Source organism: Dacryopinax primogenitus, assembly GCF_000292625.1.
Source record: "Dacryopinax primogenitus strain DJM-731 SS1 chromosome Unknown DACRYscaffold_1, whole genome shotgun sequence".
Lineage (NCBI taxonomy): Eukaryota > Fungi > Basidiomycota > Dacrymycetes > Dacrymycetales > Dacrymycetaceae > Dacryopinax > Dacryopinax primogenitus.
This window is the reverse complement of record NW_024467198.1, coordinates 544,191-567,070: the sequence shown is the minus strand read 5'-3', so window position 1 is coordinate 567,070 and position 22,880 is coordinate 544,191. Positions and strand designations below refer to the sequence as shown.

The 22,880-nt window shown below is 51.9% G+C and overlaps 10 protein-coding genes across 10 annotated transcripts; 6 read left to right on the top strand and 4 right to left on the bottom strand.

The window, feature by feature from the left end:
* Positions 1–172: 172 nt before the first annotated feature.
* On the bottom strand, positions 173–1,904 carry DACRYDRAFT_19414 (acyl-CoA oxidase; the record flags this gene model as incomplete). Its single annotated transcript, XM_040771499.1, has 8 exons — positions 173–483; positions 540–754; positions 811–1,014; positions 1,071–1,214; positions 1,264–1,394; positions 1,447–1,623; positions 1,679–1,767; positions 1,825–1,904. The coding sequence occupies 8 exons, from the start codon at positions 1,902–1,904 to the stop codon at positions 246–248; spliced, it is 1,278 nt and encodes a 425-aa protein (XP_040633013.1). The 3' UTR covers positions 173–245.
* Positions 1,905–2,230: 326 nt separating this feature from the next.
* DACRYDRAFT_60694 (exocyst complex subunit Sec15-like protein) lies at positions 2,231–5,086 on the top strand (the record flags this gene model as incomplete). The annotated part of the gene is made up of 11 exons (XM_040775644.1): positions 2,231–2,293; positions 2,344–2,775; positions 2,827–3,121; positions 3,167–3,576; positions 3,628–3,729; positions 3,780–3,889; positions 3,935–3,992; positions 4,041–4,124; positions 4,171–4,611; positions 4,663–4,803; positions 4,852–5,086. 11 exons carry the CDS (start codon positions 2,231–2,233, stop codon positions 5,065–5,067), a joined length of 2,352 nt encoding a protein of 783 aa, XP_040633012.1. The 3' UTR covers positions 5,068–5,086.
* Positions 5,087–5,162: 76 nt separating this feature from the next.
* DACRYDRAFT_19412 (ARF/SAR) lies at positions 5,163–6,446 on the bottom strand. Its single transcript, XM_040771498.1, has 5 exons — positions 6,315–6,446; positions 6,134–6,226; positions 5,986–6,078; positions 5,632–5,858; positions 5,163–5,573 (listed from the first exon to the last, which is right to left on the bottom strand). The coding sequence occupies exons 1-5, from the start codon at positions 6,367–6,369 to the stop codon at positions 5,496–5,498; spliced, it is 546 nt and encodes a 181-aa protein (XP_040633011.1). The 5' UTR covers positions 6,370–6,446; the 3' UTR covers positions 5,163–5,495.
* Positions 6,447–6,623: 177 nt separating this feature from the next.
* DACRYDRAFT_73414 (uncharacterized protein) lies at positions 6,624–9,788 on the top strand (the record flags this gene model as incomplete). Its single annotated transcript, XM_040776007.1, has 7 exons — positions 6,624–6,913; positions 6,983–7,596; positions 7,649–7,976; positions 8,028–8,874; positions 8,925–9,071; positions 9,119–9,301; positions 9,348–9,788. Exons 1-7 carry the CDS (start codon positions 6,696–6,698, stop codon positions 9,786–9,788), a joined length of 2,778 nt encoding a protein of 925 aa, XP_040633010.1. The 5' UTR covers positions 6,624–6,695.
* Positions 9,789–9,948: 160 nt separating this feature from the next.
* On the bottom strand, positions 9,949–13,941 carry DACRYDRAFT_60685 (RNA-binding domain-containing protein). The gene is made up of 9 exons (XM_040775643.1): positions 13,917–13,941; positions 13,782–13,861; positions 13,653–13,725; positions 13,350–13,603; positions 12,149–13,295; positions 11,681–12,097; positions 10,500–11,631; positions 10,187–10,447; positions 9,949–10,126 (listed from the first exon to the last, which is right to left on the bottom strand). The coding sequence occupies exons 1-5, from the start codon at positions 13,919–13,921 to the stop codon at positions 12,829–12,831; spliced, it is 879 nt and encodes a 292-aa protein (XP_040633009.1). The 5' UTR covers positions 13,922–13,941; the 3' UTR covers positions 9,949–10,126; positions 10,187–10,447; positions 10,500–11,631; positions 11,681–12,097; positions 12,149–12,828.
* Positions 13,942–14,140: 199 nt separating this feature from the next.
* On the top strand, positions 14,141–15,605 carry DACRYDRAFT_60684 (Extradiol aromatic ring-opening dioxygenase). The gene is made up of 7 exons (XM_040775642.1): positions 14,141–14,346; positions 14,405–14,561; positions 14,611–14,642; positions 14,695–14,753; positions 14,802–15,085; positions 15,139–15,277; positions 15,335–15,605. Exons 1-7 carry the CDS (start codon positions 14,238–14,240, stop codon positions 15,512–15,514), a joined length of 960 nt encoding a protein of 319 aa, XP_040633008.1. The 5' UTR covers positions 14,141–14,237; the 3' UTR covers positions 15,515–15,605.
* A 2,005-nt stretch (positions 15,606–17,610) lies between these two features.
* On the top strand, positions 17,611–18,534 carry DACRYDRAFT_19409 (uncharacterized protein). The gene is made up of 2 exons (XM_040771497.1): positions 17,611–17,950; positions 18,009–18,534. The coding sequence occupies exons 1-2, from the start codon at positions 17,640–17,642 to the stop codon at positions 18,241–18,243; spliced, it is 546 nt and encodes a 181-aa protein (XP_040633007.1). The 5' UTR covers positions 17,611–17,639; the 3' UTR covers positions 18,244–18,534.
* A 242-nt stretch (positions 18,535–18,776) lies between these two features.
* Positions 18,777–19,769, top strand: DACRYDRAFT_60679 (uncharacterized protein; the record flags this gene model as incomplete). Its single annotated transcript, XM_040775641.1, has 5 exons — positions 18,777–18,987; positions 19,037–19,116; positions 19,164–19,243; positions 19,298–19,410; positions 19,472–19,769. The coding sequence occupies 5 exons, from the start codon at positions 18,777–18,779 to the stop codon at positions 19,603–19,605; spliced, it is 618 nt and encodes a 205-aa protein (XP_040633006.1). The 3' UTR covers positions 19,606–19,769.
* A 1,762-nt stretch (positions 19,770–21,531) lies between these two features.
* DACRYDRAFT_112884 (uncharacterized protein) lies at positions 21,532–22,249 on the top strand (the record flags this gene model as incomplete). The annotated part of the gene is made up of 2 exons (XM_040769529.1): positions 21,532–21,678; positions 21,780–22,249. A coding segment is annotated over exon 2 (321 nt), but the record flags the coding sequence as incomplete, so codon positions are not given.
* On the bottom strand, positions 22,242–22,874 carry DACRYDRAFT_44669 (uncharacterized protein; the record flags this gene model as incomplete). The annotated part of the gene is made up of 1 exon (XM_040774599.1): positions 22,242–22,874. A coding segment is annotated over one exon (633 nt), but the record flags the coding sequence as incomplete, so codon positions are not given.
* Between the last annotated feature and the right edge of the window lie 6 nt (positions 22,875–22,880).

Below are 22,880 nucleotides of genomic sequence, written 5' to 3'. Positions count from 1 at the left end.
GACTCCGGCTCCGCAAACGTCCTTTCTGGTGCGAGACGCACATATCCGATGTTGGTGATTTTCTTAAAGTTGCAATCCAATTGTGGCGAGCACCTCTGAGAGCACATACCAACCTTATCAAGTTGGAGCCCTTCAGCTCCTTTACGATAGCCGTATGTGCTGGCTCATATATGCATGTGATTGTGGAATTTGTACAATACAAGAGTATGCCGACCTTCTACTGTATCTCCATGCCGTCACACGGATCACGCCTCATATTCCTTCTGCAGCAGCTTGGCGATCGTCTGCAGCTGGATGTTGCTCGTCCCCTCATAAATGGCGCCAATCTTGCTATCCCTCCAGTATTTTTCTATCCCCGTCTCACGCGTGAAACCAACACCGCCGCACCATTCGATCGCCGAGCCTGCGGCTCTCTGCGCTACGACGGATGAAAAGTACTTTGCCATGGCGGCTTCTTTGACGAAAGACTTCCCTTCCTCCTTCCTGGATATCGCAACCGCATCAGCCGGTTGCCTCCAGTTGAGCAAAGGGACACGAACCGGCGGGCAGCGTTGTACGTCAGCAACCGTGCAGCCTCGATCTCAGTAGCAACATCTGCTATCTGGAACTGCATACCCTGGAACTCGCCGATGGGTTTTCCGAATTGCTTGCGCTCGTAGGTGTACGGGACAGCCTTATCGAACACACCCTGAGCGAGGCCAATCATCTGCCCTGCGATGCCGATCCGGCCTTCGTTCAGGATCTCGATAGCGATCTGTTTACAACATGCATGAGATATAGGAATTTGAAATAGAGGACAAATTGTCGAACCTTGTATCCCTGCCCAATAGCTGCCTCGCCGCCCATAATGTTCTCTTCAGGAACCTCCACGTCATCGAAGGCGAGGGTGCAGGTAGAGCTGGCGCGAATCCCAAGCTTCTGCTCCTTTTTCGCGATCTTCACACCCATGTCCTTCTCGACGATGAAGCAGGTGATACCCTTGTACCCCTTAGAGAAGTCGACGTTGGCTAGAACCTTGTCATGGTAATTGGTCAATTCATTGGTGTGTCACCCGAAGGATGATTTCGTACTAGGAATATCTCTGCTTCATAACTGTTTGTGATCCACATCTTGGAACCATTGATGACCCACTTGTTGCCATTCTTGACAGCCTTTGTCTGGAGGGCAAAAGCGTCGGATCCAGATGCAGGCTCGCTCAAGCAGAAACTGCCAAGCTGTAGATGTTTTCAGGAACAACATCCAGAAATATCGTGGACTACACACCTTTCCCTCTGAAAGCAATGGCAGATACTTCTCCTGCTGGGCTTTGGTACCTCGAGTGCGGAAGATAGTGTTGACAAGCGTGTTATGTACGTCGCAGAGAACTGACACGCTAGGATCTACCTTTGCCAGCTCTACACTGATATTCAGCAACCCTCAGTCACCAAAAAATCAAAAGTCACACACCCTCGATAGCGATAACAGCACTTGTGAAGCCCATGCCTGCGCCGCCGAATTCTGGGCTAGTCTCGATTCCCATAAGCCCCTGTTCGAACAGTCCCTTGATGATAGTCGGGTCCATGCTTTCGTTCTCGTCCATCTCCCTAACCTTGGGACCAACAACATCCTGAGCGAAGCGGCGTACTGCGACCGGGCGGTTAGTTCGCATACATGATGTGCGGGAGAAGTATGAACGTACCGGAATCGCGCAGCATTTGCTCCTCATCTGTGAAGGTGGAGAGAGAGTTCAGCTGAGCCTCATGGCGCACTGTGCTCTTCGAGAGGAACCTGCATCGCGTAGCCGCGTGAGAGTGTGTTTCGTACGATCAGGGGGTCGCAGCGCACCGTGAGACGGAGCGGAGGGCCTGCCTGCTTGCGGATGTGCGAGCTGCGCGAACGGCGATGGGAGCGAGAGTGGTAAGCATCTTCCTTCGGCAAGATAGGAGAGAGAGGAGCAGAAAGGGGGGGTTAAGAGAACAAGAGGGAAAGAGTAATTTGGTGCGACAGGGCTTATAAGGGGAAGTGTTCAAAGCCCGCGAAGGCTCATCGGGTCAGACCGCGCGATGGGACCAGTCGATCGTCGATGCGGGGAAGGCGGAGGACACAACGGTGACATAACCCGACCACGTGAAAAGGAATAACCGGAGCACGTGAGCAGGCAGTGACGATGAAACGATGGTTCTTGGAGGCCCTGACTACACCGTTACTGCAGACTAATCGCGGGCACTTACGGATCGTTCATTGTCAAAAAATGCCACCTAGATCGAAGAGACCCCAATTTACACAACAGGATATCGATCAGCAATTACAGCAGGTGCGCACTTTCCTCTTATGGTAATCCGTACAATGCTACAAATGCGGTAGATCAACCTCCTTGATTCCTCGTCCCCGTCGGAGAATCTCGAGCAGCTCGCACCAATCATCAAATCCGTCCACGAGTCTGGGAGACAGGAGGCCTTCCTGCGCACTCTCAGTGGTCTGATCGAGAGTAAGGAAGCTGAAATTGAGCGTATATGCGGGGACAACTACCAAGACTTCGTCAGTTCCGTGTCGACCCTGCTAACAGTGAGGAGTTACACTGCAAACCTCAGAGGCAGGATTAGCGAGCTGGACTTGAGTGTGAGCGAAGTCGGGAATGGACTTGTCAAGAAGAAGAAAGCGCTGCAGCTGGCTAAGAGGACGGCGAACAACCTTGATGAGGCGATCGATACACTGCAAGCTTGCTTGCGCGTACTTGACCTCGTGAATCGCGTAGGAGACATGGTGAAGAATGGGCGGTATTATACTGCTTTACGGGTATGAAATCTCTGTACACGATATGGGTCGCTGGTCTGACGTGATGTACAGTCATTAGACGACATCGAGACTCTTCCTCCATCTCAACTCTCACAGACTCCGTTCTTCAACCACCTCCTGAGCTCGCTCCCCTCCCTCCGAGCGCAAATCAAGACTGCCGTCACCGAGTCCACTAAGTCTTGGTTGCTGGAGATCCGCGAATCCAGCGGGCTCGTGGGCAACTTAGCGCTGGAAGCGATCGAGCAACGTTCGCGGAGATGGAGGGGAAGGAGGGAAAAGGAAGGTGTTGGGAGGAGCAAAATCGTCGGTAGCGCAGCGGAAGCAGCTGTGAATGAGAGGATTGATTGTGAGTTCTCTGTGTTATGAGACTTTCGTCGCTAAAACAGTGTAGTTGATCCGCTGAACAACGACCAAATCACCGTGGACTTTAAGCCGCTCTACCAGTGCATCCTTATCCACACCGCCATGGGCCAGCTGGAAGAGATGCAAACAACCTACCAAGAAGACCGTAAGACCCAAGCGGCGCTCATCCTTGCACAACGCTTGTCTTCCTTCTCACAGCTTACCAAAACCCTCCCGGAACTGCTCAACGAGCTCCTAGGGTTCTTTATCGTCGAGGCACACGTAGTGCGCACAACGGCAAGCTCGAGCTTCAGGAGCCAGAAGGACGTGGAAGAGCTGTTTGAGAGCGTGATCCCGAGAGTGTGCGAGGCGGTGGAGAGAGGTATTCGGGATGAGAAGGATCAGGATATCCTCCAGGGGTGCAGGGCTCTTGTGGGGAACTGGGCTCAGGCACTTGAAGTACGACTCTCGTAATATTGGTGTGCGACTGATGGCTGATCAAGATTGAAGGGCTACGGCTACGATACGAGCCAGATTCACACGCTCCTCTTCAAGCTCTTCGAGCGATACGTGATCATCATCCAGGACAAGTACAAGCAAGCCTTTGAAGATGTATGCTCGATGTTCTCCTCGAACAGTGCCTTCCGTTCACCTGCACGCAGATTGTGATGCAAGACGACCTTCAGCCGATGATGATTGAGAATGAAGAAGAGATAGCCCGGGTGCTCGGAATTTGCTGGCTGAATGCGGACGAGTTGACCCATCTTTCAAGGTAATGTTCCTGCTCACGGTTGGATGGTTCTGACTGTGTGTAAAGACAAAATCTGCCGTTCTCGATGCCTTTCTCACGGTTCTTTCCACTGTGCTGTGTGGATGTGAGCTCTCTCGTCGCTTATTTGGCGGCTGCTCATGTACATCTGTAGTTCCAAACATTTATCGACAAGTTCTATGCTTTCCTCGAAGGCGGACTAGATAATCGTCGGGATGTGGATGAGCTGTTGCGAAAGGTACATCACTTTCCTCGTATTTAGTGTATATGCTCATCCCCTTCAGACCCTAGAAGTGTTCATCGAGCAAGCGATCTGCAGGAAGTCCGGCGAACGTCTCAATCGGCTCAACCAACCCTCCCAAGTCGCGCAAGTGATCGTCAACGTGGAACAGCTGTTCAATGGCACCCGCGAGCTAGAAAAACAGCTCGCGGGCATGCGTGTCCGTTCCGGCGGTTCCTCGCTGCGCCTCGACCCCGCTGCCCTCCAGGGACTGCTGAATCAAGCATTTGACCGTCTGAGGAAGATCATCCGCTCAAAGCTGGACGATTTCTTCGATCTGGCAGAGTACAACTGGTTGCCTCCACAGCCGGAGAAGAACCCAAGCATGTTCCTTTATGAACTTGTCAACTGGCTCTTTACGGTTGTGGACTCCCTTGGTGCCAGTGAGGACCTCAAGGAGCGCATATATAATGACGCGATGGACTATCTGAGCAACTATTTCATGGTCGGTGTTGAACAAGGGCTAATTGTGGAGGACGATACTGATGTGATATAGGGCTTCTTGGTCGGACCGAATGTCAAAGCGATTAACGATCTTGCAATTGCGAACCTTCTGGTTGACGTTGATTTCCTGGAAGGCGAATTTGGAAAACGCGGCAGACCAGGCATGGAGTTGCGCTTCACGATATTCCGCACTGTACGTAATCTCATTCACAGTCCCTGCATTTGCTCATCAATTGCGCAGCTGTCGTCCATCATATTGCAGAACGTGGTGCAGACGTACATCCAGCCACAGTCTAGACGACCTCCCGGTCCTTACACGAACGTACAGCCTAAGATGGTGTATGAACTGCTCAACAAGCTCGCTCGTGGCGGCTCACAGAGTCGCGTTGCTGCGGATCGGGAGAGGGCAGAGAGACGACGTAGGGAGGCCGTACAGGTGTCTCAGTTGTTTTCGTAGTCATATACCTGCAAGTATTGATATCCTTCCAACGATTTCTGTTCACGGAAGTCGTCACTACTTGATCGCGTCACGTCACCCTCAATAAGTCTGCGCGCGAAACGTTTCTCTATTATCATTCACAGGGCGTAATATACGCGCAGGTAACGAGAGGCCAGCTCTTGAATTGATTGCGGAAAGAACCAAGCCAAGAGTAACGTGAGACGACACTCGCGGGGGCGAAAGGCAAGAGGTTGAGACGACGTCCAAAGACGGCAGGGCTGGGGAAGAAATAGGAACACAAGAGGGGAGGAGTTTTCTCGTACACGCGATTCGTTCGCGTTATGAGTGGTGGGGAAAGGCATGATAAGTGATAACACTGGAAGAGTGGGAAGACAGGCTGTATACGACCATGAACCAGATAACAAAGGCAGCTGGCAGCATATCCCTCAAGTACGCCTCTTGATGTTGTTCGAGAGCCACTCGAGGCCCTCGTACAGACCATCGCCGGACGTTGCACAGGCAGCCTGCAGGCTTCCTGTTAGTGCCCCGAAGCACAGCCTCCTTAAAACAGTTGCGACCTACCTGAATGTACCAGGTCCTCTGCCTGAGCCCATGGAGACCAAGCTTGTCCGTGATCTCAGCTGGGTTCATTGCGTTGGGAAGATCCTGCTTGTTGGCGAAGACAAGGAGAAGAGCATCGCGGAGCTCATCTTCGTTCAACATCCGTTGCAATTCCTCGCGAGCCTCGGTAACACGATCACGATCGTTGGAGTCGACGACGAAGATGATACCTTGGGTGTTCTGGAAGTCTATGGGACAGTGAAACAATGTCAATTAGCGCCGTCGTTGTGGATGAGCATGAAAATGCTGCAGGTGTCTTCCGTTGCCAAATGCGGCGAACGTTTAGACACAAGACAGCGAAGAGAGAGGACTCACAATGCCTCCACAGCGGTCGGATCTTATCCTGTCCGCCAACATCCCAGACAGTGAAGGAGATGTTCTTGTATTCGACAGTCTCTACATTGAAACCTGATCCACGATTTTAGCATGCTGTGCATATAGATGAGTTGCACACGACACGAACCAATGGTTGGGATGGTGGTGACGATCTCACCAAGCTTCAGCTTGTACAGAATAGTGGTCTTGCCAGCGGCATCAAGACCGACCATGAGAATACCTATCAAGGGCGATCGCGTGAGCCTTCCACGTTAACCGGACCCGCGCGCTTTGGCCGCGCGTCGGGGTTGACAATATGAGCGACATACGCATTTCCTTTTTGCCGAAGAGACCGGCGAGCAGCTTGGAGACAGAGAGACCCATTTCGAACGGTCAAGTAACGTTGAAGAAAGTCGTAAAAGACGTTTAAGGGAAGAGAACGATGTGGTTTGATGGATGGATGGACGCAAAAGTTGAGCTCGAGGGGGGTGGAAGGGAATGCGGCAGTGAGGCAGTGAGGCAGTGAACAGGTTGGGTCTCGTCACCCCGTGGCTCGCCCTAAAGTACCCGCTTCCGGCAGTCACCGGCAAGACCTCGCTCAACCCTCATCGTCGTCGCGCAGCGCTCAACGTCGACATCCGACGTGGATTTACTGGGGAACAGATCCGCACGACGTTCACAATATCTTTTTCTGTAGATCCCACACATTTATGATTGTCTTCACGCCACTGTGCGGATCTGCGCAGTCTACGTCGGTACCAAATGCGTTCTGCTACCTCCTCCAGATCGATGACATTCGTGTCCTCCTCGACTGCGGTGCCCCTGACTGGCGACTGGGCGCAGGCGAAGACGTGGAAGGGGAGGATGAGGCAGCAAGCAGACGGGAAACGAAGAAGTGGTGGTCGGAGTATCTGAGTCTTCTAACACGGTATGTTCTACCACCTTGTACACAGACCACAATGCAAATATATGCGTGTTTTGCTCCGATTCTTGATAGGACTGCCCCTGAAATAGACCTCGTCTTATTCACTCATGGATCACTGCAACACATCGGCTTATATTCGTATGCTCGAGCTAAGCTTGGGCTGTCAGCGCCTGCTTTCGCAACCTTACCTGTCCAAGCGCTGGGTCGTATCGCGGTGTTGGAGGATGTTGAAGGATGGCGAGCAGAGGTCGACGTCGACAATGAGGTGCCAGAAGAATACTCTGGCGATGGCGATGTGAAAATGGAATCTGGGATACAGTTACTTCACAAAGCCATTGCGACGGCGGACGTCGTAAAGGAAGCATTCGACTCCATAACGACTTTGAAGTACTCCCAGGCAACCCAACTCACCGGGAAACTACAAGCACTGACGCTGACGGCTTATTCTGCATCACACACCCTCGGCGGCACTCTATGGAAGCTGCGCTCAGCATCGTCCGGGACGCTCCTCTACGCAGTTGGGTTGAATCACATGAAGGAACAACATTTGGATGGTACAGCTCTGGTCCGACCCGGCGGAGGCGGAGTTGGAGAGGGGCTGGGACGGCCGGATCTTCTAATCACTGATGCAGGACGGGTTGGGATTATCAGCGTTCGAAGGCGAGAGCGAGAGGAAGCTTTCCTTGGTAAGTGGCTGCGCATATTCTTGTGTATTATCGAGACTGATCCCCAGAGCAGAATCAATAACCAATACTCTGCGCTCTTCTGGATCAGTGCTGATCCCTGTCGATGCCTCAACGCGATTGGTTGAGCTGCTCATTATATTGGACCAACATTGGACTCAGGCGAAGACGCGTGCCCCACTCTGTCTCGTCTCAAGAACCGGGAAGGAATGCGTCACCTTTGTACGATCATTGATGGAGTGGATGGGTGGATGGATTACGAGAGAGGGAGAGGTTCCTACAATCGGTAAGGACAGCAAGAAGAGGAAAAGGCGAAACCGCAAGGATGAAGAAGATATTGAAGAAGAGGATGCGTTGTTGGCCAACATGATTCTTCGATTCAAGTGCGTCACGTGGACCTCAGAGAATTGAACTCATTCTGAGGATTTCAAAAGGCATCTGCAGATTTTTCCCTCTCCGGAAGCTCTGATGGACGCAATTCACCCATCCGCGCCTAAAGTCATCCTGGCTACTCCCCTCACGATGTCGCATGGGGCATCAAGAGCCATGTTCGAGTCGTTCTCGAGCATGCGCAATAATCTATTGCTTTTAGTCAATATCGCGGAGAAGGGTACATTGGCCCGCAGCTTGTGGGATATTTGGCAACGTGAACAGGCCGAAACTGCGAAATGGGGTAAAGGACGACTCGGTGCTATTGTGAAGGCAGAAACCGATATCAGTGTAAGGATGAACGCGAAGGTGCCATTAGCAGGGGTAGAGCTGGAAGAGTATTTGAATGCGGAGAAGGCTGCAAAGGAGAAGGCTGCTGCTGAAGCTGCTGCTCGACCACAGCTTCTGCTAGAAGCAGACGACGACGACGAAGGCGATTCTGAAGACGAGGCCAGTGATGCGTCTAGCGAGTTGGCAGTTGAGGAAGAACTTGGTGGAGGTACGGATGAAGGGGTAGCAACACGACACTTTGCGGAAGGCAGTGGCGCCAAAGGAGCCGGAGCAGAGGAAGAAGAGGCCGATTCGGCGAGGCAACAACTTTCTTTCGACATCTATCTTAAGGGCAAGGTTGCACGAGCTACATTCTTCAAGTCTTCGTCGGGAGCCCAGGCGACCCGCTATCGCATGTTCCCCTACGTCGAGAAGCGGAGAAGGATTGACGAGTGGGGTGAAACCATTGATGTGGGAACCTGGATGCGACGCGGCAAAAAGTGGGAGGAGGAAGAAGAAACGGAGGAGAATCAAGCAGCCAAGGAAGCAAGGCGCAAGAGACAGGAGGAAGAGCAGGCTCAGGTAATAATGAGTTTCATTAGGAAATGCCACAGGGCTCATTTAGTGTGCAGCACGCTCCTCCTGAACCACCATCGAAGTATATCACAGAGCAACATTCGATTGACGTGCGATGCAAGGTGTACTTCGTAGACTTCGAAGGCCTGAATGATGGAAGGGCAACGAAGATGATCGTGCCCCAGGTCAACCCGCGCAAAATGGTAAGTGCTGTAGCTCATCCGCACGATTATCCCTCATATTGGCGTAGATTCTGGTTGCGTCCCAGCCAGAAGCGACCGCCGAATTAATGCAAGCATGTGGAGAAATTCGATCTATGACGCGAGAAATATCCACGCCAGGCGTAGGAGAAGAGGTCAAGATTGGCGAGCACTCCCATAGCTATTCTATCTCAGTGGGAGAAACGTTGTTCTCGACCTTGAAAATGTCAAAGGTTCGAAGCTTGGTTTCTGCTTGTGTCCGCAACTGACAATGCGCAGTTCGAGGACAACGAAGTTGCTTTTGTATCTGGACGAATAGCCTTCAACCCCAATTCTGCTATCCCTGTACTCGAGCCGGCCGCTTCGGCCAAGTCTCAAGATTCGGCCGTTGTACCCACAGGAACGGACCAAGCTCGAGAGGAGCAAACAATGATCGCCACGGTCCCGGCACAAATTTTACCACAGACAACTCTTATCGGAGACCTCCGCCTGACCGCTTTGAAGGCCCGCCTGAGCACCCTGGGTATTACTGCGGACTTTGCGGGAGAGGGTGTTTTGATCTGTGGCCTGAGTCAAACAGGAAACGGAGGATCAGACACGGACATTGTATCGGTGCGCAAGATGGGACGCGGCAGAGTCGAGGTAGCGGGGAATGTCAGCGATGTGTATTATACTGTTAGGAGGGAGCTATACGGGTTGTATGCCCAAGTTGCTGGGTGATTACGGTACACGTCATAACACTATCAATGTGATCTATGCGACCTGCACTTTTTTTTGTCCGAGGATGATCAGCATTTGGCGCTAACCGGGCGCTCAAATATTAGCCTCCGTCGGCGGGGCAGGCATTCAGTTTATGAACTTGCTCTCCCCAAGTGCTCCCTGCAAGACTAACCCGCTCACCTGCTCACCTGAATGTTCCGATGGCCGACCCAACCTTTACTTGTCCATGCTTGAATGTAAGGCTATATCGGTATCCCAACGGCGAGCAGAATGGGGTGGAACAGATAGAAGAGGATGGGTGGACGAGGGTTTTTGTGGGGGAAGCAGGTATCCAGATTGTGAGTCTGTGGGCAGGTTACCACATGCTTGGTTTAGACATGCTCACAATTGCACCTCAGACCCACGTTGATATGACCATGAGGACTCGTTCCACGATCTCACAGCCTTCAAATGAGAAAAACTACGCACTATGTTCCACGGTCCTTACTTGTCTTGCATGCCGTACCCCAGCGTATCGTACACTGCAGAAGCTCTCTTGGCCATTAGATACCGGAGTTACAGAGGGTCCCGTTGTGCCCAGTGACGATTGGATTGAAACAGAAGTGCTCAAAAGTGGCGATGGCTGGATAGAGGTGAACACACAAGCCGGTGGTTGCTCGGTGAGTGTTTGGCTCCTCTCTCGTCCCCCCTAGTTCTAATCCAGCATTCTAGCCTGGTGTCTCAATGACTGAAGCTCAGAAATCCTCGCGATATTCGTCTACATTCTCCCTTCTTATCCCTGAATCGATGCCTACAACTCCGTCCGATCTATATGTCCCCAGCCTGGCTCTTGAACCAGTCCTCCCCAACATACCGGCGTTATTCCTACCGCCGCCTCAGACACCCTCTCACCCTATGTTTCAACACCTAGCTATGCTTGCTAGCAGCGCCTCCAACGAAGCCCGGAGGAAAGCAGAAGATGAGCTAGCTGTGCTCGTCAAGCAACGAGTTGCGCAGCTGCAGCTGCTTGATACACGACTACGTCACGAGGTCGAGCTCCTTTGGTCCTCCTGGCGGGAGTCTCGACAAAATTACTCCGCTTCTTCGCGTACTGATGCAGAACTACGTCGGCAGCGGGAAACAGAAGCGCAAGCTGTATCATCACCACCTGTGTCGCGGGTTACTGACTTCGTCCCATCTGCGGCGACCCGTAATAGTTCACGCGAACGTGCTCGAGTTATGTCGCGGGAAACGTCATCAGTGTCTTTGCTCTCTATGTCGCTGCGCTCTGGGGGTGTTATGCATCATCCTCGTGCTCAAGCAGAGGAAGAAAACCAAATGGACGAAGACTCCGTCGATCTATCCATACCCACTACTCCAGATGATGATCTGGAGGATGTCGAGCACTCAATTCCTATGCCGCATCTCCGTGTTCTGACAGGAAGCTCTCATCTACAAGATGTGGCAATGTCGTTACGCCTTACTACTCAATTGAGCGGACCGCGTGGAAGGGCATTGTCCCGAAGCAACCTGGAGCCAATTGAGGAAAAGTCGTCACTTCACACAGACACAGCCCGCGATGGCAGCCGTCCTTCCCTTCGCGGTCGCGTAGGGGTCGAAGAGATTGCTGCGCAACGGGAGCGTGATAGAGCTGGATCGAGGGAAGGTGTATCACGCGAGCGCACCCCACGTGAGCGAGACTCGACGCTCAACGGTCTTGCAAAACCAGAAGCAGTCCAGCCAATAACCCCGAGCAGTCGTTCACGCGTAGAAGACACGCGACCAAAACATGTTACTTTCGAGGAAGACAAGGCAACCACTCCGCCGAAAGCAGCCAAAGAATCGGGATCGCGCAAAGCGTCAGGTAAGCCGAACTTTTACTGCATTTACCAGGTCTTGACTCTTATTTCCAGATGATGAACCAATATTTGACTTTGACGTGGATCTTCCCAGTCAGCCTGAACGCCGAAAGCTCAAAAAACCATATGAAATCATCGTTCCTGGCCGGAAAGGAGATGCTGCCGAAGTGCCACAAGCCTCACAAAAATTGGCTACTGTTGAGGAAGAGTCGAACAATTTGCCTACGTACTTCACGCTACCTCGCAACCCTCTCAAACCATCCAGATCGAACACGGATGCCTCTGAAACGTCATCCAAGATGATCTCAACAGAGGAGAAATTGAAAGAACTTGTGGGAGGTTATCTTCCTAGTCACCGTTCTGCTTGGAAGGACGGACGAGGCTGGGATCTGTACTCAAAAGTGTTTCAAGAGAAATCTGCTTTTGATTTGGAGGAGGAACTTTACGAAGACACTACACCTTCCGCAACTTGTGAGTCGATGACGAACGTTTTGTCCTGCAATATCACTAAGATGCTTCCAGCTTCCCAGGGTCAGGCTGTTCCAGGTGCAACGACGAGCTCCCAACCACCCATTGCAGCTTCAGCACCCATTGATATCAGTCCGATTGCACGTCGTGCCCGGTATCACAATTTGGATATCGAATTTGAGCCCAAAACAAGCCTTGTTGATCGTGCTGGCGTCATGGTTCCTCCCCTTCGTGTTGCGATGCGGACCGATGTTGCGCACAATGTCACAATACCACCTCGCAAGAAGCGGTCCTCTTCAGCCACTCGACGCAATGAGGCGTATGCACGGAGAGATTTGCACACCCACATTGACCCGGGCCCCATCTTTGAGTTTAATACTTCCATTGAAGAGGAACATGCTGAGCTGGAAGGATTGTCTCCTTCGGAAAAGGCTCGCAGGATGGCAACGGAAATGCAGGATACAAGTGATGGACTTCCTGACGCAGGGATGTGGCGCAGCATGGCAGACTCATAGCTTCTGGATATCAGAACGGCCTAAAGTTGCATGTTTTATATGTCACAATTCTTGTAATTTAGCTCATTTCATTTACAACTTCCGATCAATTCTTGGCTGATGCGAAACGGTTCCGCTGGCACCTGTGACACATTTGACCTCTGACCACTGCGCCGCCCAGTCGTTTAGTATCATAATAATCCCAATGTGAACAAGAAGTACAGATATTCATGGTTGTTCCTATCGCCTGTCGTCTCGATAACTTCTACCCCGTTGGGTGGGTGACCGTCGTGGTGATCTGTCGCTTCTCCGTTCTCGGTCATCATAAGTGTCCCTATCTCGAGGTCGATCATTTCTGTCCTCGCGATAAGTTGCGCCACGGCCACTATCTTCCCATTTTCGGTCTTCACCGTAATGTCTTCGTTTGCGGTCGTGGTCATCAGGTTCGCGAGCGGTCAAACGGTCAGTCATGCTGATCGACTTCACATTCTGGTCGGCCTTGATTCCCAGCTTTTTCAGGCGTTTTCTCTCTTTCCGTGCCACTCTCTCTTCGGGGAGTTCATGCTCACGCTTGCGCTTTTTCTTTTTCTCCGTCTTTGTTGCGGCTTTCTCCTCTTTCCGCCGCTGGAGGAGCCAATCACGCATCGGGTCTTCAGGGTCAATGCTCGGTGCATCCGACACGCTTTCTTCACTTTCATCTCCTCCGTCTTTGGAAGTCCACTTAAAGATAAAGTCGGAACGCTGGGTGGGTAGTGACATACCTTCAATCATCTGAGGCATCGCATTGAACTGCTCCTCTTCCGCCTCCTTCATCTTGCCATCTTCTCCTCTCTCTAGGTTCTTGTACTTCGAGACATGATCGACCCGTATTGTACGCCCAACGATGTTGGCGCCGTTCAGATTATCCACGGCTAATACCGTTGATTGCTGATCCTCATACATGAGAAAGGCGAACCCTTTCGGCTTGCCGGTTACTTTGTCACGCGGCATGTTAACATTGACTGGCTCCCCGTACCTGTGTGAACATCAGCCCATACTCGGTTATGATTAACACGATTACGCACTGAGAAAAAATTGAGATGACATCTCCTTCAGTGAGCTCATATGGTAGTCCACCGATAAAGATGTAAGCAGAGTCTGCATTTGGTAAGTCAGTTGCATCACCGTGCCAAACGGTGGGTGCACAGACGCACCTTTGTATTGATCATGCCATGAACCCCGAGTTCCGAGCTGAAGCTCGTGCTCGTTGATCTTCTGAATCTCCTTGACAACACTGCAGCTTTATTAGGGTTTCCCATAAACAAACACAGCAAATCAGTCAGACGCACTTCATGTTGAGTAAGTCTGCAGACCAAGGACGTTCGAACCCCTGAACCCTGGAAATGCTGACGCGGTGAAGCTGACGCGCCTGAAATCACCTTACCTAACACCCACCAGTGCCAGCATTGCGTCAATTCACTCAGCGGCACTATATATTTCCTTGTGCGGTTTCGTTTGGTTACTGCATGTTGAACACCCAGAGGGTCGCAAACAGCAGTATTCTTCTCCCTTTGACTGTCGCGGTTGTGGCGCTTTGTCTCGCTCTGCTTGGCTCTGTTCCTCTCTGGAGATCCGCCGCTTCCAAAATTCGAACGGGCTACTTTTCCACAATGTCTACGTTACCAAAGACGAGAGAAGAATGGCAAGGCGCTCTCAACTCATTACCTGATACGGCTAAGAACGGGGGGGAAATACCCGCCTTCTTCTTCGCCCATGGCAGTACGACGATCTCGTCCGATACGCAGGTCACGGGACTTACCCTTGTCTCACTTGCTAGGCCCGGTCCTCGCCTGGGAACGGAAATGGGGAATATCGCCCCAAATGATGGACATGTGGAAGGTCTCCGGCCATGAGTCACCCCACGCACTGTTTTTACAAGACTTTGGCCGTGTTCTTCTACAACAATATAAGCCGAGAGCCATTTTAGTTTTCAGGTTAGTTCCCCGGAGCCTAAGAGACACTTTATTCATGGGGTTTCTATAGTGCCCACTGGGAAACAAGCGGGACTCGTCTCGGTATGTGTTAATATGAATTCATACAGCCCAAATGGATTGACCTAGATCTCAGTAACAGACTATGGTAACCAGAATCCACTCTTGTTTGATTACTTCGGATTCCCAAGCGAGGTACATCCATAATCAAGATCCGGCTCAAGTCATTCTAATTCTCGTCAGCTCTACCAATTGAAATTCAAATCACATGGTGACTCCCAAGTGACGGATCAAATTGTGAGTGCTCTCAAGAAAGCCGGCTACAACGCTCGTGCAAGCCCTGTAACCGAATCGCGAGGGGATGATGGTCGAGGATTCGAAGGCCCCGGACTTGATCACGGAGTGTTCCTACCTTTCAGGCACATGTTTGGCGAAGAGACGGATGTGCCGATTGTGCAAGCGAGCATCGACTCCAACCTGTCTTCTGAGAGTGAGTGGAGGCTTGGTGAGGCTGTTGAAGCACTTCGGCAAGTAGTGAGATAGCCGGACGGCCCGAACAACAAGATCTGATACCGCGCAGCTCGGATGGGATCCTCATCCTTTCGGGCGGCCTGACCATCCACAACCTCCGCGATTTCTCTAGCTTCGTTGAATCGTCGGCTGCTCCTCCATATCATGCGTGGGACAAGGCAGTGGACGACGCCATCGCCTTCCAGTCGGTACGTCGTACATTTCTCCATGTCAGGTGTCATCTAAAGACATTCTGGGATTACTAGCCGAGAGAGCGGAAGAAAGCATTGATAGATCTTGCGGCTCATCCAGTTTATCGATTGGCTCATCCACGCGCTGAGCATTTTGTGCCTCTGTATATCGCGGCAGGCGCCGGGGAAAACGGCAAGTCAAAAGTTCTGCTGGCTTTGTTTGGCCTCAAGGCCGTAGCATTTGGATTAGAATGATGGAAAGTTTCATTCTATTGCTTCTTTTAAAGCGACATGTGTGGTAGACGAGCCTAACAGCCGTTCTCGAATATACCTCGCTTGATACGCCTGTTCTTTACAGAGGTTTACTCTGATGGTGCACCCGCTTGTTCCTTTCATTCTTACACTGCATTACACGCTGGGTTGTACTGCTCTGGGGGTGGAATTGGCACGAACTCATTCGGAACTCCTGGATTTTTTTCCAGGAAAAATCTCTTCAGAAGATAACCATTGAAAGAAGGATCACTGGTTCTGTTGACGCGAAGTGCGAGCTCAGTACGTTGTCATGTGAACGGGCGGAAGGTCCGCTGATGTTATGTCTCCGTAAGAGGCGATGCTCCGGGAATACTGCTCTGTGGAGAAGGCTCTTTTTCTTGGTTTCGTGGCTAGCAGACTTGGGCCACAATATCCTCTCACATGCCAAGTCTTTGTTTTTTTCAGTGTTCCCCGGGGAGTCTTTCTCGCCTAAAGGTTTCTGCAGGGTCTTGTACAAGACAGCTTGCACAACCCCGTGGCATGTGGGTATTGGCCACCCCTGAAGCAGGGTGGCGTTAGTCAGTTACATTTAGTCACTTACTGATCTGGTTCTCAGGCCACCGGCACCGATCCGGGAGACCCGGACCTGCTTTACGTTACAGAAGTGGTGACTGCACAGACTTCCGGAAGACCTCGGTCCGTTTGTCAAATTTCCCTCATGGGTCTACCGAAAGAGACCCATTGTTAAATCTGCTCACCTGCCACCTATTTTAAGACATCGAAACTTCCCATCTCGTCCGTCAGGAACAGCTTTCCCTTCCCTCCGCATTGGTCCATACACAGTCTGGTCTGCCCGCAGCACTACCCCTGGGTCACAGGATCGCAGCCGGTTTCGCATACTAAATGTGCCCCAAATCTGTCCTCACATTTGTTGTTCTGCCGAAGAGCATGGGTATTAAGCGCTGGAACAGTGTGGGCTCACACCAGCCCTTTGCTACTACATTTTTTGTCGCTTACCCTGGCAAATCTCGGGTATTAGGGGACTTTAGGGGATATGCCGCGGCCTCCAATGTTGGGGATCGGCTGTGGTGGAGCGCAATGTTGATGGGTCAGTTGAATCGCACCCATATCGGTAACTGATCACTTTTTCAATGCCATCATTCACATGCATTGTGCTGGTGCTCCGCTAGCCACGCACTGTGCAGTCCGGGCCCCATCTCGAGTCCCGAGCCGGCGGTGTCTACGGGAAAAGTAAATGACCACCGAAAACAAGAAGCACATGATAGGTTTCCTCCGTTTGAGTCCCAGCAACAGTTCTGGGGCCGTGGGAGCCTCCATCATGTCTTGGCCTTCCCATTTGCCGATTTTCAAGACTGGTCCCTGCTTTCTGGACGCTTCTGCAAGTTCCGGTTTATGATGACGGTCCGCTAGGGGCCCGAGGTATTCTTCGTCATCATGCGGGGCAGCTGATGGCCCATCTCTTCATCTTGACGCAGCTCGGTGGTATGCGGATACCGGCCAGCGGATCACTTTGCTTTCCAGTCCAGATAAACAGTTTATTCATGCTGCATGTCATGGAATGCGACTGCGTCGGCTGTGGTTCCGAAAACGCCCTAAGTCATCAGGGAGCCGAGGTTCTCCTTCCGTGTGCCCCGGGAAGCGGTACCTCAACTCAAGGGATACCCCTCCCACAAATATTTTGTCTACCGGTGACTATCCAAGAGCAACAATACCTTGACAGGGCGGCAGCAATCCCTGAAGTTCCCGAGTGCCGAATTGCTCGGCGCACGTCAGGGGAGGAATGTTGGTCTGCTTATTCATTCAAATATAGCAACGTACCCCACATGGACGGACCGATTAGGTCAGAATCTAGAGTTCCGGATCCGGCTTAGGGATATGACAGATATTCACTTAGGCAGACTTCCGCTTGACGCCACCGCTTCTGCCGCCAGCCAGTCTGATGGTAGAGGCGGAAGGGCTGTACTGCGGTCAGGTACCTCAGCCGCAAGCGGCACAGATAGATAGCATGAAATACCTTATAGATGCCGTATCTCAAGTCTAGATCTAGGACACGAGTTGTCTCGCCCTTCCCCCCCGCCCGACGATCGATTTCGCCGCCCGCCCCTCGATGTCGTCGTTCCTCGTGCGATCCGCATCTGGCGGCGTTGTCTCCCTCCTGAACCCTTCAGAAGGTGACGATGATCAAGGCTCAACATCACCAACAACTAGTCCAACACAAGAAGCACGAAGTCCTTCTGGATCTCCACCAGATTCAAGTTCAAATCGGAGGGCATATCCATGTCCTTCTTGCCCCAAGATCTTCAACTCGGCAGGCCATCTCAATCGACACCTCAAGATCCACACGGGAGAGCGTGAGCACGTATGCCCTTGGCGTGGATGTGACAAACGGTGTGGTAGATTCGATAACCTTGTACAACAGTATGGATCATTTGGATAGGTCGAGTTTCTTCCTAGCATGCTGATGGTGATGTAACAGTTTCCGTGTCCACTTACGAAACCGGTCAACCACCACGACGAACACGGAGGTGCGCAATATGATGGCGCAATTACGCAATGAGAATAGGAGAGGGCTGCTGGACGACGACAGCTCGTCGTTAACGAGTTTGCAACAAGCCAACGCGGACTATCAGGACCATACCAGGGTCGAGGGGACGCCTAGCGCGTCCCATCCCGTCCCTCCACCCACGTCTGCGTCTCGCCGCCCAGGCTGAAGGATGAACACGACGAATGATACCACTAATGAACACAAGACCTCGGACTCACGAGTTTACAAACGTGTGACAGGGCGTATTGTCGGCAAGTGGAGGCGAGGAGAATAAGCGGCAGCAGGACATGGACCGCGCGGACGAGTTGGAGTAGACGGGCATGGTAATGCGCACACGAAGGACCATTGACGCTATGAGCTGTCAGCTCTTGATGAATTTGGATTGTAACCATTACAATGTTTTTATTACACATGCCCTGTACACAGTGGTTGTAATTTCAATGTAGGCTAATGTTGTCAACCCAGAAACTCGGTGATACCAGACAAATCAAGTCAACCGGACCGAACTGCCTTTCCAAGCACTTTTATTCCCCTCCACGTGTCCCCTCAACTGACCCTTCTCCACCTTGTTCTCCTCACCTCCAAACACAACGACACATATGGTGCAATCGATATATAAAGCTATTCAGATGGCCAATTCACACCTTCTCGACCACCAGCTCAACTTGACGCCAACCACCACAAGCTAGAACTAGGAAAATGGCTCTTCTTCCAGCTCTTAAGCCCTTCTGCCTCGGACAGTACGCCTCTCCGAACACGCTTGAGCTGTTCATCGACTACAACTGCCCCTACTCTGGCAAGCTCCTGAGGAATGGTGTCGAGAAAACCATCAAACCCCTCATCACCAACAATGGCAAGTACGACGGCGTCATCAAGTTGATTTTCAGGCTCAACCCCCAGCCGTGGCATGGTGAGTACCTATCCCGCGTTCTCAGCGCGCTCTCTTACCCTCCTGTCAGCATCAACGACCTTCATGCATGAGGGATCCGTTGCTGTCGCGCTTGCTGCCCCGGAGCACTGGTACGAGTTCACCCTCGCTGTACGTCCTTGATCTTCGAGACTTCGCACAAACTGACGTGACTGTAGTTGTACGAGAACCAAGAGCGGTGGTTCGAGTCCAAAGCAGCCCATCTTACCCCAACCCAGATCCGTGGTCAGATCGGAGAGTGCGTTCTTTTAACATCGACTCTACTAAGCATTTGCTGATCGAAGCTGTGCAGCCTCGCCGAGCAGGTCGTGGGGAAGGAGAAGGGTGCAGTGGTTAAGGATCTCCTGACTATTCCTGGAGATGGCAACCGCACCAACAAGGTGACCGAGGAGCTCAAGTATAACAGTGCGTGGCTACACTGAAAGTCCCTCCACGTCTTGCTGACGCCATTCGCACGTCTTGGTAGTCAAGATCTCGCGCCAAAACGGCATCCACGTCACGCCCTCCGCATGCTGGAACGGTCTGCACGTGCCGACTGTGTCGAGCTCCTGGGGGGAGAAGGAGTGGACCGAGTTCTTTGAGCAGAACGTGAAGCTGTAGACTGATAGAAATTGTGCGAACCAGGGTCAGCACGTCCCTCAAGTCGTTACAGATCAGCAGAGCTGTGTATCCGTAATCAACAGAATAAAGAATGGTGTTCGGTAACCGTCTTCCCCCGAACTCCGTGGTCTACTCCGATTATTCGTAAGCGCCCAGCGAATACATATTCCTTTTCCCACCATGGCTGCTGAATGTTGGGAGGCTTACCAAACGCTGACAGATCATCACTGCAGACCCTAGAACACCGGACCCCTTCTGGCGGTCATCTCCTCCTCGCCGCCCAAACTGTTAGACTCTGAAATATAAAGAAACTTGTCGAGGTCTGCTCTTCTCATCTAGCATAACATCTGTCCCCTCCAGCACATCAAGTCAATCGACAAACCTAACGAATAATCTCTCTCCGCTCCTGCTCGGCGCACGCAACGCCCTGCACACGCTCGAGTTCTATATCGACTATGTCTGTCCCTACACCGCCAAGATCGTGAACAACGCCATAGTACGTATCATTCTTCGCCTTGTCACTAACAGTGGGAAGTATGACGGGAAGATCAAGATTATTCTGAGGTTGCAGCCCCAGCCCTGGCACGGTGCGTCGGGTTTGTTCGGAGTGGGAGCATTGACTAAAACCTGGGGATCTAGCAAGTAACACTCTCGTGCACGAGGCTGCCCTAGCAGCGGCACGCGCTGCACCCGACAAGTTCCTTGACGTGTCTGTCAAGGTACGTTCCTTCAGCTGCTTCTCTTGCTGGCAACGTGACTGATCATCAGGACAGTTCCTCAACCATCAGACCGAGTTCTTTGACATCCCCACCGCCCATCTCTCCCCTGTGCAGATCCGTGCCCAGCTCGTCTCGTGCGTTTCTTTCCTTCTCTTCTAATGTGCATCTTTGCTGACCACTGTTCACCTTGCTGATCTGTATAGACTTGTCGCGGAGGTCATTGGTCAAGAGAAGGCGGCCGTGATGGCAGATTTGTTGGTATACAAGACAACTGCCAACGGAGGGACAGCAGTTACAGATGATTTGAAGTACAACAGTACGTTTTCCCCTTTCCTTCCCTCTTCTGTCATTCTACCTGCGTAGCGATGATGTCTGATATATGCATATTTAGTCAAGATGGGCCGCCAGAACGGCATTCACGTCACTCCATCCACGGTTTGGGACGGCCTGTACCAGAGTGCGATCGAGAGCAGCTGGGACGAGAAGAAATGGACCGAGTTCTTTGACAAGATGGTCACGGCCTGACTGCCCACCAGCAGCGGAGAGGCAATCGCTCGCGGTCAAAAGGCATATATGTAACGAGTTATCATTCTGATCCGATTGCCGTTCCAAGCCGTGGGTACATGATAGTTAGCGTTATAAGACGGAAGAAATGAATGCCGGTGTATACATTCAACAGTTTTCGTGTGACGAGACTACAAAGAAAAGGATACATGACGTCCCGCATTGCGGGCCGTTCTGACATTAGTCCATAGATGCCACTGTGACAGTCTGTTCTTGGCTTTACCTGTGCAGGCAGTGCTTCTTCCGCCCATGCCATGACAACATGTCTTGGTCCCTTCCTCCTTTTCCAACTGGAAGGGAGATCTGGGCCTCTTCATTTGACCTCTTGCTCCCACACATACCTATCCTGATAGCAATATCTCACAAGACAACTGACGATCATGGCATTCCAGCAGAAGAGTAGGCAATACCTTAGGAAGACAGATGCACTCGTGAGCCAAATACATGGTCCAGACATGTCTGAGTAGCTGATGTTTTATCCAGTTGCTTAGGCAGGCACTTGTTCATCTCCTGCAGACTGATGACTTCATCAGGTATGCAGAGGCTGCAACAGCCATTCACAAATGGTTGTTACCAGCCATTGAGAAGATGCGGTGCACACCCTGCCCCAGGACTAATGGGTGCTTGACTGACTAATCAACAGCTCACAAGAAGCCCTCTACTATCAAACGGTCCTTGTGAGCGACTGTCCAGAGGACGTACTTGTAAAAGGCCAGCCCCTAGTGCGAATATTTGCCCTGAAGCTCAACATCGGAGGGGTCGAGTTTAAAATAACCGATGCATGCAATGCGTAAGGTATGTCTATCACCTGAACTCTTATCCAGTAGCTTGATCAACAGAATGCCAGTATTTATCCTCCACATTGCTCTCCTGGGTAACACCACAAGACAGTGTCACGCCTGTATTGTTGTCGCAGGTCACTGGGCCTCCCTCATCTTTAAGCGCAAGACGATATCTCTGGTATGGACTTACGACTGTCACTGGCAAGAACGGTCCATCTGCCACCGACGCCGAACTCACTCGATTGTTATTTGGTGCGATGTCGCCTGGCAAATGGGAAAAGGTCGGAATGTTTAAACATGCTATTCAGCAAGAACAACTTCGCGTGCTGAGGACAATGATCTCGCCTAGGGCATATGAAGAGCTCAAAACCGTGGGGGCCAAAACCCGAGCAAGAATGCGGATGGGGATCACCAAAGATCAGGATCACACGGGGACCGGCAACGCGCAGGCGGACTTCAGCAACTGCGCCGAAACACTTATTTTGACTTTGTTTTGTTTCTGCTCAGGACTCAAGTCAGGTATAGTATATGCTGCAGAACAGATACTCGCCTGGCGGTTCGAAGGCATAGTTCACGCCCACATTCCTTCCAACGGCTCCGCCGTAAACTTCTCCACATCCATCATGAGCTCCTTCATAACCATCTGTTCGCTCAGCTCCTTCCCTTCCTCCTCCGCACTCTCCTCGACCTGCTCTGCCGCCGCCTCCCCCACCACTTCGGCGATATCCTTCTTGTCCGCAATGAGCAGTATCTCAGCGCCCTTGAAGTCCAGCAACTTGACCGGATTCGCCGGAATGAACCGCAGTCCCTTTCCATCTCCTTCGCCGCCAAACTCGGCTTCGATGACCTCTTCAGGATATTGCGCCCGTTCACGCGGGTTCAACCCGGCCTGGGGAGGTGCACTCACAGTGGGATTCTTGACTTGGAGGACAAAGCTCGAGCTCGGGAAGATGTCCAACGCCTTCTGGACTTCCCCTTGTTCTTGTGGATGGCTGAGTTGGTATGCCAAGTATGTCGCATGCTTGCTCGGAGGGCCGGTCGTACGCGCGTAGATGATGTAGTTCCCCCTGCCGGCAAGGCGCGCTTCGGCAATGTGTCTCTCCCCGCGGGTCTTGGTCTCGTACTCCTTGGGGCCAAGGTCATCTGTCAGCTCTCTCAGATTGTCTCCATAACCAACAACAGCGGCCCAGAAGACTTCGTGCTTCTTGCT

Bases quoted from the DNA above. Each gene is read 5' to 3' on its own strand.
- DACRYDRAFT_19412 (XM_040771498.1), bottom strand. From the start codon at position 6,369: ATGGGTCTCTCTGTCTCCAAGCTGCTCGCCGGTCTCTTCGGCAAAAAG. The intron at 6,227-6,314 runs GTATGTCGCTCA...CGCCCTTGATAG, and splicing joins CTTCGGCAAAAAGGAAATGC to GTATTCTCATGGTCGGTCTT. The intron at 5,574-5,631 runs GTAGGTCGCAAC...GGAAGCCTGCAG, and splicing joins AGAGGACCTGGTACATTCAG to GCTGCCTGTGCAACGTCCGG.
- DACRYDRAFT_60685 (XM_040775643.1), bottom strand. The intron at 13,726-13,781 runs GTGCGTCTGTGC...TACCAAATGCAG, and splicing joins ATGGCATGATCAATACAAAG to ACTCTGCTTACATCTTTATC. The intron at 13,604-13,652 runs GTGCGTAATCGT...ATGTTCACACAG, and splicing joins GTCATCTCAATTTTTTCTCA to GTACGGGGAGCCAGTCAATG.
- DACRYDRAFT_60684 (XM_040775642.1), top strand. From the start codon at position 14,238: ATGTCTACGTTACCAAAGACGAGAGAAGAATGGCAAGGCGCTCTCAAC. The intron at 14,562-14,610 runs GTTAGTTCCCCG...GGGTTTCTATAG, and splicing joins AGAGCCATTTTAGTTTTCAG to TGCCCACTGGGAAACAAGCG. The intron at 15,278-15,334 runs GTACGTCGTACA...TGGGATTACTAG, and splicing joins ACGCCATCGCCTTCCAGTCG to CCGAGAGAGCGGAAGAAAGC.
- DACRYDRAFT_19409 (XM_040771497.1), top strand. From the start codon at position 17,640: ATGTCGTCGTTCCTCGTGCGATCCGCATCTGGCGGCGTTGTCTCCCTC. The intron at 17,951-18,008 runs GTATGGATCATT...GTGATGTAACAG, and splicing joins TTCGATAACCTTGTACAACA to TTTCCGTGTCCACTTACGAA.